General features: G+C 52.3%; 1 protein-coding gene across 3 annotated transcripts in view; it reads left to right on the top strand.

The window, feature by feature from the left end:
* Positions 1-734: 734 nt before the first annotated feature.
* Positions 735-12,615, top strand: part of DHRS3 (dehydrogenase/reductase 3) — a gene marked incomplete at its 5' end in the record, with an annotated part of 41,426 nt that continues 29,545 nt past the window's right edge. For 2 of the 3 annotated variants that reach the window (XM_079696462.1, XM_079696463.1), the window contains one exon: positions 1,562-1,756. In XM_079696462.1, coding sequence (XP_079552588.1) covers positions 1,562-1,756 — 195 coding nt within the window. Of the gene's footprint in view, positions 852-1,561; positions 1,757-12,615 lie in introns of those variants that run through there. The other variant, XM_079696461.1, reaches the window with a different exon arrangement.

The raw sequence follows: 12,615 nt of genomic DNA, 5'->3' as shown, positions 1-12,615 counted from the left end.
GCACCCCCACCCCCACCCCTCAAAGCAAAACCCTGCTCCCAGCTGTTTCCCCCCAGCAACGTGAGGGACTCGGGGCAGGCTTAGAAAGTGCACTCTAAGTGAAAAGACTGGAGGAGTCCGGGCAAGGGTCAGAAGTGGCTCCCTGGTCCTATGGAGGCAGGGAATGATCAAATGACCTGAAATAAACCCTGAGCGACCTGATGAATCAAGACAAGCGCGAGCTCTCCCGGGCTGCCCCGCATGCAGGGGCGGTCACCTGGCCCGCAGGTTCCCCTGCTCGGGGAGACCGCGTCCCGGGCCAGGAGGAATGTCTCGAGGAGAGAGCCGGTTCGCAGGAGTCGGTTCCAGCGTGTGCGAGTTACGGCGGCGAGCCCTCAGGGATACCGCCGGCAAGCCCCGGCTTGCAGCGAGGGGAGCCGGCCCCGGGAGAGCGGAGTCGCAGCGAGCCCGTGTGCGCGCCCGCGCGCGCACCCCGCCACTGCGCAGGGGGAGGGGAGCTCGCGGCAGCCACTCAGAGGAACGGTAGTGAAGCCTCGGAACAACTTTAACTGTCAATCAGACTTAATGGGGTATTAAAAAAAATGGGGGGAAAAAAGGGCCGCCCTCTCGTTCCCAGCCAGCCGCGGCTGCCCCGGGAGCGAATGCATAGGGCGGCGCAGACCAGGGCGTCCGATCCACGCGCGCTCCGCACCCGGGCCCTCTCCAAGTTGGAAAGGACAAAAAGAAGGCAATAAATGCTAACAAGGGAGAGAGAGGGAGCCGGATCGAGCGGCAACTCCCAGCCTCTGCTGGAAGAGAGAGGGAGGGAGGGAGCCGAAGAGAGCGGGCGCGCGCGAGGGCGAGCCATGCACGTAAAGAAACTGACACCCGGACCCCCCACTTCTCCTGCACGTTGCTGGCAATCAGATCGCGTTTAAGCAATTTCCTGAGCCCAAGAACAGCAATGAGTCGGGAGACTTTCGCGGGCTGAAATTGGGAGCTCCAAGCACTTTTCCCCCCTACTTTTTTTTTTTTTTTTTTTTCCTGGAGAAGGGGGGAGGCGCTCCAATTTGGAAACAGTTTTTTTTTTTTTTTTTTTAAATCTTGCACTTTGAAACCGCGGGACTGTAGCAGGGTGCGCGCGTGTGGTTGGTGCCTTTTTTTTTTTTTTTTTTTTTTTCTTCCCCTGCCTAAACTCCTCTGTCAGCCTGTAAACATTACCTGAGAATTCCCCAGCCGAAACGGCTGCTGGGGCACGAAAGTTCTTGTTAGAACTTTCCACCTCCGGCTTCCCCTCCACCCCTCTTACTGTCCCAACCTTCTGAGACGCTTTTTCTCCTCCCGAGGATTTATCTCACCCACCCACCCACCCCTCACCCCCCCCCCCCCCGCCCTTTTTCTCACCCGGTGCTTGCTTTGCATTTGGGAAGAGGTGATTTCAAGAGTGGCCAGGTGGGACGCCTCTCTGCCCCTTATTCGGTGTATTTATTATTGTTTGGGGGTGTTTTCTTTTTTAAGTCCTGTTTTGTGCGGTCCGGGGAGTTTCGCCCCCCCACCCCTGCCCGGCTCCGCGGCGCGGAGGATGGTGTGGAAATGGCTGGGCGCGCTGGTGGTGTTCCCTCTGCAGATGATCTATCTGGTGGTGAAGGCTGCCGTCGGACTGGTACTGCCCGCCAAGCTGCGGGACCTGTCTCGGGAGAACGTCCTTATCACCGGCGGCGGGAGAGGCATCGGGCGCCAGCTCGCTCGCGAGTTCGCGGAACGCGGCGCCAGAAAGGTACCGGGACACCGCGACTCCAGGGGATGGGGGCCAAAGGCTAGGGGGACCGCGGGGACAGGGGGTGCGCCCACCTGCTGCCGCTGCCGGAACCGGCGCCCAGGGTCTGAAAGTCGCCGCGCCACCCGTGAGTGCTGAGCTAGTCAGTTTCACCTTGTACATTTCCCGGGCACCCGACTGTCTTTTTTGGCAGGTCCGGAGCTGACCCGCTCCTCTGGGATCTGTGGCTGGCTGTTCACCCCCAGCTCGAAACTTAGCAGACCCCCCCCCTTTCCGACATTCCTCCCTCCCAGAGGAAGGTGTCGTGTTTTCCCTCTCGTCTTTCCCTCTTTTGCCGCCACCCTGGTGAGTGAAGGGTGTGTGCGCTCCTGGGTAGAGCTGGGAGCCGCCTGTTAGCTGGCGCTTCATATTTTCCTTGGCAACCCGCTTCCCAGCCCCAACCTGGGCGGCTGCAGCTCTGGAGGCAAGAAAAGAGGGGATACTTGGTTTGGGTTTGAAAAGGAAGAAACGGTGGTGGATGTCTAGCCTAGCCTGATAGGCGCTCGGAGGCCCAGGTGTTTGGAAATCTGGAAACAGGGGACAAGGGTAACCAGCAGCTGATAAAGAGCCCTTGTTCTCACCTCAATGCTGCCTCCGCCCGACCCCCACCCCCAAATACAGCCCCAGAGGGGATCCCTCCCCACTAAGGGGCGAGGTGGCACTGTGGTGCAACCCCACCTCCCCAGCACCCAAGCTCTGCCTTTAACTTTTTGGTAGTCCCAGCACCTCTCCCCCCACTTATCCCAGACCTGGTGCCCAAGAGTGTGGAGGGTGAGCCAGCTGTCACCCAGCTCCGACCCAAGCCAGGCTGACTCACCCAGTGACTAGAGCAATAGAGAGAGAGATTTGAGGCTGGCTGTCTCCAGCCAGCCCTGTGAAGAGGAAGAGCAAAAACAGGGAATTAGATTGAAATTTAAACTGTTGTGAGCTAGGGGGTGAAAGGGCCAGCAAAGCCAGCTGATCTGACATGGAGCCACATACCTAGGGGATTAAGTAAATATGTACTGTAGAAAACCAAACCTGCATGTAATTCCAGGTTGCTTTTGTTTTGTTAAATACTGCCCTGAGATTTACAATTCCTCCGGGGTGGCTCTGACTGGGACTGAACTTTGGAGCGTGAACCATCAGCCAAAGCCGATTGCCGATTAACTCTTCCTTCCCCAGGCGGTGTCTAGGGGTGGTGGTGGGGAAGCAGCTGTAGGTTGGCGGCTATCAAGGCTGAGCTAGCTGGGGTCGGCTGTCCTGGGCTCCAGCTTCTCCTTGGGTGGTTTGGACAGCTGCTTGACCTTGCAGTTGGAAGGGGAGTTTGGAAGTGTTTTTAACCCTTGGACACACGGAAAAAGGAGAAGCAAAAGTTCTTCTCAGCAGTTTCGTTTCCTTGAGGTGATGCCCCCTTTGTGGAGGCGTGGCAGATGAGGGTGCCCTTGCAGAAGGATGTAGGGTTTGGGACAATCGCGTGTGATTGTCATTCCTTAGCTGTCTGCATCCCACAGAAACTTTCTTCTGACTCTTCCAGCTGGCCCAAGTCCTGGGTCTCTTTCACTGCTCTTGTAACTGGCTGCAGTAGGCATATGAAGAACTCTTTCAGTCAATCTGGAAAAACTTGACTGACTATAAACACGCCTAAATTGAAAGAAGTATGTGGCATTGGGGGGTGGAGGGGATAGAGCGGCACCCTGTAAGTCCCTTCACTGGGAACCATGCCCCACCTAACTAGGAATAGATATCTTCTTCCAAAGAATAAATCCAGGGCCAATGAGAAATATGTCTTAAATTGGTATCTGGTCACCAGAAACAGGATCCATGGGGCCTATGGAACTTCCAGTGCCATTCGCCCTAGGATCAGTCCTCGGACCAGTCAGGATGACCAAGAGCCCTACCTATAACTCATAATCATCTGACCAATTACTGGGGCTACTTTTTAATGAACTTTCCGCTTGCTGTCACAGTGGGGAATTTGAAATCAAGGTTTCTTGTCTGAGTCCATCTGGGGCCCAGTGAGAGGACCTTGGGACAACTCCCAGAGCTGGGAGCGTTTGGGGGCTGGTGGGCTTGGGGACAAAGGGCCGGCCGAGTGTTGTGGAGTGGGGACTTTGGAGGAGATGGCTGAGAGTGTTGTGTGGATGGTGGGCCCAGGGTGGTCCTGGAGCAGCTGGAGAGAGCTGGGGAGCGTGGCACCAGCTGCAGCCTGCAGCAATGTTAGACAGGTGACCTTGGTGGACGGGGATGACTCCCCTCCCCTTGGTGGAAGTGAAGGCTGGACCTGAGGGGAAAGGCCCCCTAAAGAGAAAGCAGGGAGGAGAACCAGAGTCTCTGCAAATAGCTGGCAAGTCCAAGCAAGGTCCGTTTATTCTTGGGGGGAGTGACAACCCAGTTTCCCATAACGACCTTGAGTCAAACAGGATTTGGCAATATCTGTGAGCAGTAGTGCACCTTAGGCTGCAAAGGTGACCCAAATGAGGGTTTTTCTTAAAGGAACACAAAGGCGCCAGGAGTTGGAAAGTTCCTCACCTGGAGATAACTCTGCTTAGCCACCATGTGCAAGGTTAACCCGGGTAGGGCCAGTCATGGTCCGGGTCTGTAAGGCAAAGACTCTTGCTGCTCATTGCCCACTACAATCCTTTTAGATTTTCTATGTCCTCCTGGATTTCCTTCCACAAAAGCATTCATAGAGCTTGGGCTCACCCCTTCCCCAACAAGGCTTCTGGCAGGCTAGTGGCAGGCCCAGCCTCCAGTCTTTGACCTTGACGTGGTTTTAGCAGGAGTCCCCTGGAGGAGAGAGTGAACTGTTTGTTTGGAAGGATTTGCAGGGGCTGTTCCAGCCTCTAGTCCAGTAGGAGCCAAGTGGCTGGATTAGAGCCCTGGGCCACGACTGTAGGACCATAGAGGCAGGGGCGACACACCAGGGCCCAATCCCTCCATGGAGAGGGGTGGAGTCGGGACTCAGGGACCCATTTCAGGGAGCCAGTATAAGAACTGGCTCTGAGTTGCACCTGCTTTGCTACTATTGAATTTACAGTCCATGGGTCTGTAGCCCTGTTCCTAAAGCAGCTCGCCAGGAATTAGCCCTTCACGTAGATTTGTGAATCCTATTCTCCATCACATCCATTCAGCAAATCCCATATCCTTCCCACCCTGGCACTGGGGCAGGCTGAGGCCCAACTGTCCCTTGACAACCATCTCTGAGAGACCTAGTCCAGCAAACCTACCTGAGATGCCTATCAGGTGTTCGATGCGGCTCTGGGCCTGGAGAGGGGCAGAGACATGGCCAGGTGCTTACAGTCAAGGCACAAATTATAGTGTGTGTTAGTTTCCTGTGGCCGCCATAACAAAGGACCACTAACTTGGTGGCTTGCAGCAATAGAAATGTATCCTCTCACAGCTCTGGAGGCCAGAAATCTGAAATCAAGGTGCTGGCAGGGCCCCACTCCCTCTGAAGACTCTATGAGAGAATGCTTGCTTGCCCCTTCCAACTCCTGGTGGCTCCTGGCTGGCGTCCCTTGGCTTGTGGCAGTGTCACTCCCATCTCTGCCTCCCCCTTCACGTGGCTGTCTTCTCTGTCTCTCTGTGTGTCTGTGCATCCTCTCGTCTTCTCATAAGGACACCAGTCATTGGATTTAGAACCCACGCTAAATCCAGTATGACCTCATCTTGAGATCCTTAACTAATTACACCTCCAAAGATCCCAGTTCCAAATAAGGTCACATTCTGAGGTCCCAGGTAGACGTGAATGTGGGGTGGCGGAGGATGCTAAGCAGAAGAAGCTCAGAGCTATTAATCTATAACAAGCGTGCATGGAAGGCTTCCTGAAGGAGGTGGCATTTGAGTGAGGCTTAAAGAAGGTCAAGAGTTTCAACCAGAAGGGATGGGGGAAGGGTAACCCAGGTTCAAGAAACCACCGATCAAAGACTGTGTACCTGGCTGAACCTGGGGAAGGGAGGAAGAAGGCAATGAAAGGAAAGGATGTAGAGCGGATTAGGTATCAGGAGAAGTTAGCAGTTTGTATCTCAGACTCTGAGTTAGGCCAATATTGATGAGAATAGGAAAAAGGAGAAAGAAGGGAGAAGGGTCCAGACAGGTAGTCTTGGGCCCCAGAGTCATCAGGCCAAAATAGCTGCATTAAACAATTGATGTGTCATGAAAGTCACAAAGCCGGGATGACATGGGAGACAGCAGTGGCTCACCTCCTCCATCCTCACCCTGAATGCAGCCTTTGCTGGGACCGTTTAGGAAAAGTACCAGTTTCTCTTTTTTTTTTTTTTTTTTAATTATTTTATTTATTTATTTTTGGCTACTTTGGTTCTTTATTGCTGTGTGTGGGCTTTCTCTAGTTGCGGTGAGCGGGGGCTACTCTTCGTTGCGGTGCGCGGACTTCTCTTTCTGGTGGCTTCTCTGTTGCGGAGCATGGGCGCTAGGCGCGCGGGCTCAGTAGTTGTGGCTCGCGGGCTGTAGAGTGCAGGCTCCGTAGTTGTGGTGCACGGACTTCGTTGCTCCACGGCATGTGGGATCTTCCCGGTCCAGGGCTCAAACCCATGTCCCCTGCATTGGCAGGCGGATTCTTCACCACTGCGCCACCAGGGAAGCCCCAGGTTCTCATTTGATGCAGCCTGGGAGCAGGAAAGTAGGCTACCTGTTTTACCCGAGGCATCTAGGAAAATTCTTTCAGCTTGCAGCATATGGTCCTTGGGTTTCAAATAATGGGCTTTACAATTTGGAATGTCACCTGAATAGACACACACCTCCCTTTTTACTGTCCCACCTACTTCCCCTGGGGAACAAAGGTGCCCACATCTTGGGCCATGCCCCCTGTGGCCTGGTTCACCTGGGTTCTAGACCTGACTTTGCTAAAACCCTGGAAAAGTGGCTCCCTTCTCTAGGCTGCAGCTAAGAAGCACACCCATAAAATGAGAGGGGATGCAATGACCCCTAAGACCCTGGCATGCTCTAAAATTCTCATGTTATGGCTCAGCCATCCCAGGAAAGCAACCGAGTGCCGAGGTCTCTGCAAAAGATATTTGTCCTCATCACTGCAGATCTCAGCCTTTCTCGCTACACATCAGATCCCACTGAATGAAAAAGAAGCAACTCAGAGTTGGAAGATATGTCCTCAGTCTGTAGGAGGCCCCACACCCATTACTAAAACTGCCTTAACAGCCACCAGGTAGCCGGCTGCCTGATTTATCTCAACTCCTGCAGAAGATGTTAGTGTTTTCAACTTGTAGCTTTCAAGGGAACAAAGGGCCCAAGTTTCCCAATTCGCATGTCAAGCGGAACTTCCAGTGTTTATCCTAAAATCAGAGAATGCTCCCCAGATCTAGAAATACTGACCCTGAGTCAGGAAGTCCATTGTCCGTCCACCTGCCCATCTGTTCATTCTTGTGCAGACTCCCAAGCTCTTCTGAACTTTCTGCTTTTCAGAGCCTGGGCCATGGGTTTATCCCTGCACAGAGCCCTTCCGATTTCTTTGTCAAGATGGTTACTTTCTCTGTCCCATCTCCATCTGGTGATTTGTTGAGAAAATGATTCTCATCACTTTGAGAAAATGACCTCTGCCTTATTGAGAAGGGAGCCGTTTGCCATCCTCCGCCCGCCCCCCCAACCCAGGAAAGAGCTCTAGTTGTTGCAGTCATTACACCTCCCTGGAGGCCTTATCCCAACCTGCCCCCCTCAAAATCCCACTTAGTTCTGGGTGCGAGCGCAGGAAGAATTCCAGATCCAACCTGCTGTTCTGTATCCTGGGGCAGACGCACGACCACACCTAGAATGTTGTAAGACTTTCTCCCAGCTGCCTTCGGAAGACACACTTTAAAAGATACACCAGGTATATAAGATATCTGAAAGGGAAACGTTTGAAACGTAATATTCGTATGAACCACGAAGGTCAGGAAAGAGTTGAAGCCAAATGAAAAAGAGACAGGCAAATCTGTTTAGATGCTAGCATCCCCAAATGCACGCTCGTCTGCTGTGGGGTGAGTGAGGCCCCTTAAAATGAGTGCCGTCTTAAGAGTTCTGGATTCTCAAAAAGAGAGCGCCAAATATCAGAACAGTTTAGCAAATGAGTGGTTGGTGGGGAACTCACTCATTTATACAACAAATCTATGGCGCACCCTCTGTATTCTTGGCACAGAGATGCAGCAGCGGGCAAAGCAGACAACAGTCCGCACCCACGAAGAGCCTGACAGTTTGGTGAGGGAGACAGATAATAAACAGGGTACAGTAAGGATCTAAGCCCGTTAGATCGCAGTAAGGATCTAAGTGCTAAGCAGAAAACAAATGAGGCAAAGTTGACAAAAGGGGCTTCCCTGGTGGCGCAGTGGTTGAGAGTCCGCCTGCCGATGCAGAGGACATGGGTTCGTGCCCCCGTCCGGGAAGATCCCACATGCCGCGGAGCGGCTGGGCCCGTGAGCCATGGCCGCTGAGCCTGTGCGTCCGGAGCCTGTGCTCCGCAACGGGAGAGGCCACGGCAGTGAGAGGCCCGTGTACCGCAAAAAAAAAAAAGTAGACAAAAGAAGACCTGGCAGGAATGGAGGGAGCAGTGTTCCAGGCAGAGAGAAGAGTAAGGGTCTCAGAGGGGAGCATGTCCCTGGGGAACTTCAAGGAGGCCAATGTGGCTGGAGCGAGGGGGCAAGAGGAAGAGGGCGGCAGTGTGGGGAGCAAGGCAGGGCAGATGGGGCCCAGCAATCTCTAGAACCGGCTGTGGCTTTGGCTCCAAGTGAAGCTGGGAGCTGTTGGAAGGTTCTGAGAAGGGAAGTGACATGATCTAACCTGTCTTGGCAAGATCACCCTGGTGGGGGTGGGGAGGAACGCAGGGGGGTCAGGCCAGAGGCAGGAGAGGGATTAGGGGCACTTGCACGGCTCCCCTAAGGTCATGGCACCAGACTTGCTGGGCATCCTTCTGAGAGCGTTCCAAAGCTCGGGGCCTGCCCTCAGCTTTGCACTTGGATTTTTGTTTTTTGGGTTTCTTTTGGCCGTGGCGTGGCATATGGGATCTTTGATCCCCGACCAGGGATCGAACCCGTGCCCCCTGCAATGGAAGCACAACCCTAACCACTGGACCGCCAGGGAATTCCCCTGCACTTGGATTTTAGAAGACACTGCCCGTCTCCTCTGACATCTTGATTCAAATGGAAGTGTGTGGGCTGAAGGGGGGTCTGGGTAGGCTGGTGCACCCCTAGAGGGGTGGGTGCGAGGCATCCAGGACCCAGGCCTCGGAGTCTGCTGGGGAGACCCACGCTCAGCACGTTGCCATCTGTTCTTGCTGACAGTTGTGATGTTGTGATCTGGTCCCTGGGTGAAAAATGTCGACCAACTTGAGGGTGACATGGCTCTGGGGGAATTGTGACCATGTCAGATTCATTCATCGATTCAGCCAGCTAGGCTTGAAGCTGCCGCGGGGAACCACATAAACAAGGTTCTCTCTGGTGGCACTTACGTCCTGGTGCGATGGTCATCTCCAGATAAAGCCCCTGACACTTTGGAAAGAGGAGTGAGCTCCAGCAAGATGACTTTAGTGGTAACAAAGATGAACTTCCTCTAAAAAGCAAACAAAAGCAACTGTATTGGTGCCCAGAGCAAAGGAGACGCTTTAAGGTTCCACTTTGTCGAAGGAGCTTGAGTGCATTGTGGTCAGTGTTGGTCAACATTTTGAGAGGGTCCTTGAGCAACTGGAGGGCGCCCAGGGATCAGGCTCCGGATGACAAGGACAAGAAGCCACGACTTATGTGGGACGGCAAATCCATGCGCGTTTGCTTGACCGCTTCAGGTGCTGGAGATGGTATTGGCCACCTTCCAGGTGGATGGAGGGCCACATGAGGCTGGGGCCCTGCACCAGGAGCACCTTCCCACTCTCTGGAGCTTTTCTGCAGTCAGCAGGCTGCAGTGAGGGGGCTGTGGATTCTTACCTCAGAAGAGATTGGGTTCTGGACGACCACCCGGGTCCCTTCCACCCCTTAGATTTTGTGAATCATCGTTACCAACGTGATAGCAGTGAGGACAGTTACCCGGACAGAGTCAGGGGCTGGGAGGAAGAGAGGCCACCAGCATCAACCAATGCTTAAAAATTAAAAGAAGACAACTCCGCTCAGCCTGACCTCACCGGGGTCCTTCAGTGACTGGGTCATTCCTTTGTCCGGGTTTTTCAGGGTGCTGGAGAGAGGAGACGAGGAAGAGGAGGAGGAGGGAGGGTGCAGGCCAGGCCCATGTTCACATCCTTCATTTGGACCATCACTCATAACTTAGACTCGAACTGGATGCTGACAGTGTCCTTGGGCTCCTCATACAACATGTGACATTGGTCCATACCTTACATGACTGTGGTAGCCTACAGGACTGCACAGTACTTTTTCACATTCATTGTCTCTCCCAGGCCCAGAGGCAGATGTGATCAGCAGCCCGTTGCTTTTTTTTTTTTTTTCCTTTTTTTCCAATTAAAAAACTTTTTTTTAAAATTTGTATACAATTTTTATAGGTTACTTTCCATTTGCAGTTATTACAAAATGTTGGCTGCCTTCCCCATGTTGTACAGTACATCCTTGAACCTATCTTCTGCCCACTGGCTTGTACCTCCCATATTCCCTACCCCTATATTGCCCCTCCCTCCCCACTGGTAACCACTAGTTTGTTCTCTATATCTGTGGATCTGCTTCTTTTTTGTTATATTCACTAGTTTGTTGTATTTTTTTAGATTCCACACATAAGTGATATCATACAGTATTTGTCTTTCTCCGACTTATTTCACTTAGCATAATGCCCTCCAAGTCCATCCACGTTGCTGCACATGGCAAAATTTCATTCTTTTTTATGGCTGAGTAGTATTCCACTGTATAAATACTACATCTTCTTTATCCATTCATCTGTTGATGGACACTTAGGTTGCTTCCATATCTTGGCAATTGTAAATAATGCTGCTATGATCATTGGGGTGCATGTACCTTTTCAAATTAGTGCTTGTGGTTTTTTTCCGATATATACCCAGGAGTGGAATTGCTGAGTGACACGGTAGTTCTATTTTTAGTTTTTTGAGAAACCTCCGTCCTGTTTTCCACAATGGTGATCGGCAGCCCATTTCTAAGATGCAAGTGAAGTGAGTCACCAAGGATGCTTGGCCTAAGGCAGATTCTGAACCAAGAATTTTAGCTTCAAAACTAGGCCCTTTTCCCCTGGGTCAAATAATATCAGCCTGGCCTGGCCTACCCCACTCAGGGTTATGGAGAGGTCAAGAGACAAGCTGTTTAATAATGGAAACTACCTCATACACAGAGGGTTCTGGAAAGGGGATTGGTGAGCAGTCCAAGAGTCAACAGGATGTAGTTAAGTTTGCCTTCACCAAAACATTTTTTTAAGCACTGAACAGCAGTATTTGCATACAATGAGTGGGATACTTGCCAAAGGATTAAGGTAGTCATTGGTTATCAGGGCTTGCTTTGAACAACTAACTGATAAGCAGGAAAACAGAACAGTTGTATTCCATTCATTTACAACCAGGGTGGCACCTCTAGCTGGAAGCCAGCTTTGAGGAGTGAGTGGGTTCCCGCTCCTTCCAGCTAAACCTGAGGTCACCAAGCTAGATCCTCCCAAGTGACCGACAGCTTTGATAATTCAGAGAAGGGAGAGATCACTGTAAATTAAGGAAATCTTAGAAGACTTCTTGAAGGAGGTGGCAACTGAAGGGTTTGCAGTAAGTCTTCGTCTTTTTCTGGTTGTGGAGCCATTTGAGGATGTCTCAAGAAGAATGCACAAAGAGGCAGACTTTTATACTTTTAAGGGGTCCTTGGACACCACCACCACCCCCCCGCCCCCCGATGCCTATCCCAGACATCAGGTTAAGAAGCTTTGGACTAGATCCAACCAAAACCCATCCAACTCCTTTAGGCTCAGATTCAGGGCCCAGGACTGGAGCTTATGTAAGAGGCAGGAGACTCTGGGGTCCTGCGACCCAAAGCCAGGGTCAAGCCAGAGTGGACAGTACAGATTTGTGGCCAATGAGCGTCAGCCTGGCAAAGGACACTGGGCCCAAGCCTTCCTGATTCTGTTGGCCGCACCCTGCTTTGGGGAATTCGATCTTGAATTCCCTTTTCAGTAGCCTTTCAGGGAAGTGGCTAGAAAAGCATTTTGAGCAATGAACCATAGGATTATTTTGTCCACACCGAAGCATACTCCTAGAAAGTGTTTACAGATAACTGTCTCCTGTCTGCATGTCATTCTTCTACAGACCTCTGGCCCGTCTGAGCCCCAGCAGCCCCAAGGCAGACCCCAACACCAGCTGAGGTTCTACGGCCAAGTATTCAGACTGGGTTCCAGAGCACCCAAGGGGTTCCAAGAAGGTGGGACCCCATAGGAGGTGGAGCCGATAGGTTCCGAGGGGCCCTCACCTCCATTTAACTAGATCAGCTTCACTTAGGTCTTGTAGCTTAGAATTCTGTGTAAGATTTTTGTGTGCATTTTGAAAGAATGCCATTACTTCAAAGAGAAGAAAAAAAATAAGGCTTGAAAGTAAAATGTTCTAGGAAATTACTTAGGACACACTCCTCTCCTCAGCTCTCCTCACTGGACTCGTTGGGTCCTCAACTTTTGGCTCTCTACTCCAAGGTGAAGAAGCTCATGAACAGAAGTGTCCTCCTCCTAGCCTGTGCCTTCACCCCTCAGGAGAGGGTTCCCCACTTCTACCCCAGGCTCGTGGAACCCCAGGCGCTGCTCAGCCCTCAGCCAGGCCCCCTCCGCCACCACTAGGCAACCCCTGAGCTAGAAGCCCTAATTACTCAAGCAGGACTGAGACAGCCTCCCAAAGGGCACCCGGCCCAAATTCAGCTCCCAGTCCTGGG

Source organism: Hyperoodon ampullatus (genome assembly GCF_949752795.1).
Source record: "Hyperoodon ampullatus genome assembly, chromosome: 2".
Lineage (NCBI taxonomy): Eukaryota > Metazoa > Chordata > Mammalia > Artiodactyla > Ziphiidae > Hyperoodon > Hyperoodon ampullatus.
The sequence above is the reverse complement of the archived record's forward strand: the minus strand, read 5'-3'. Positions and strand labels throughout refer to the sequence as shown.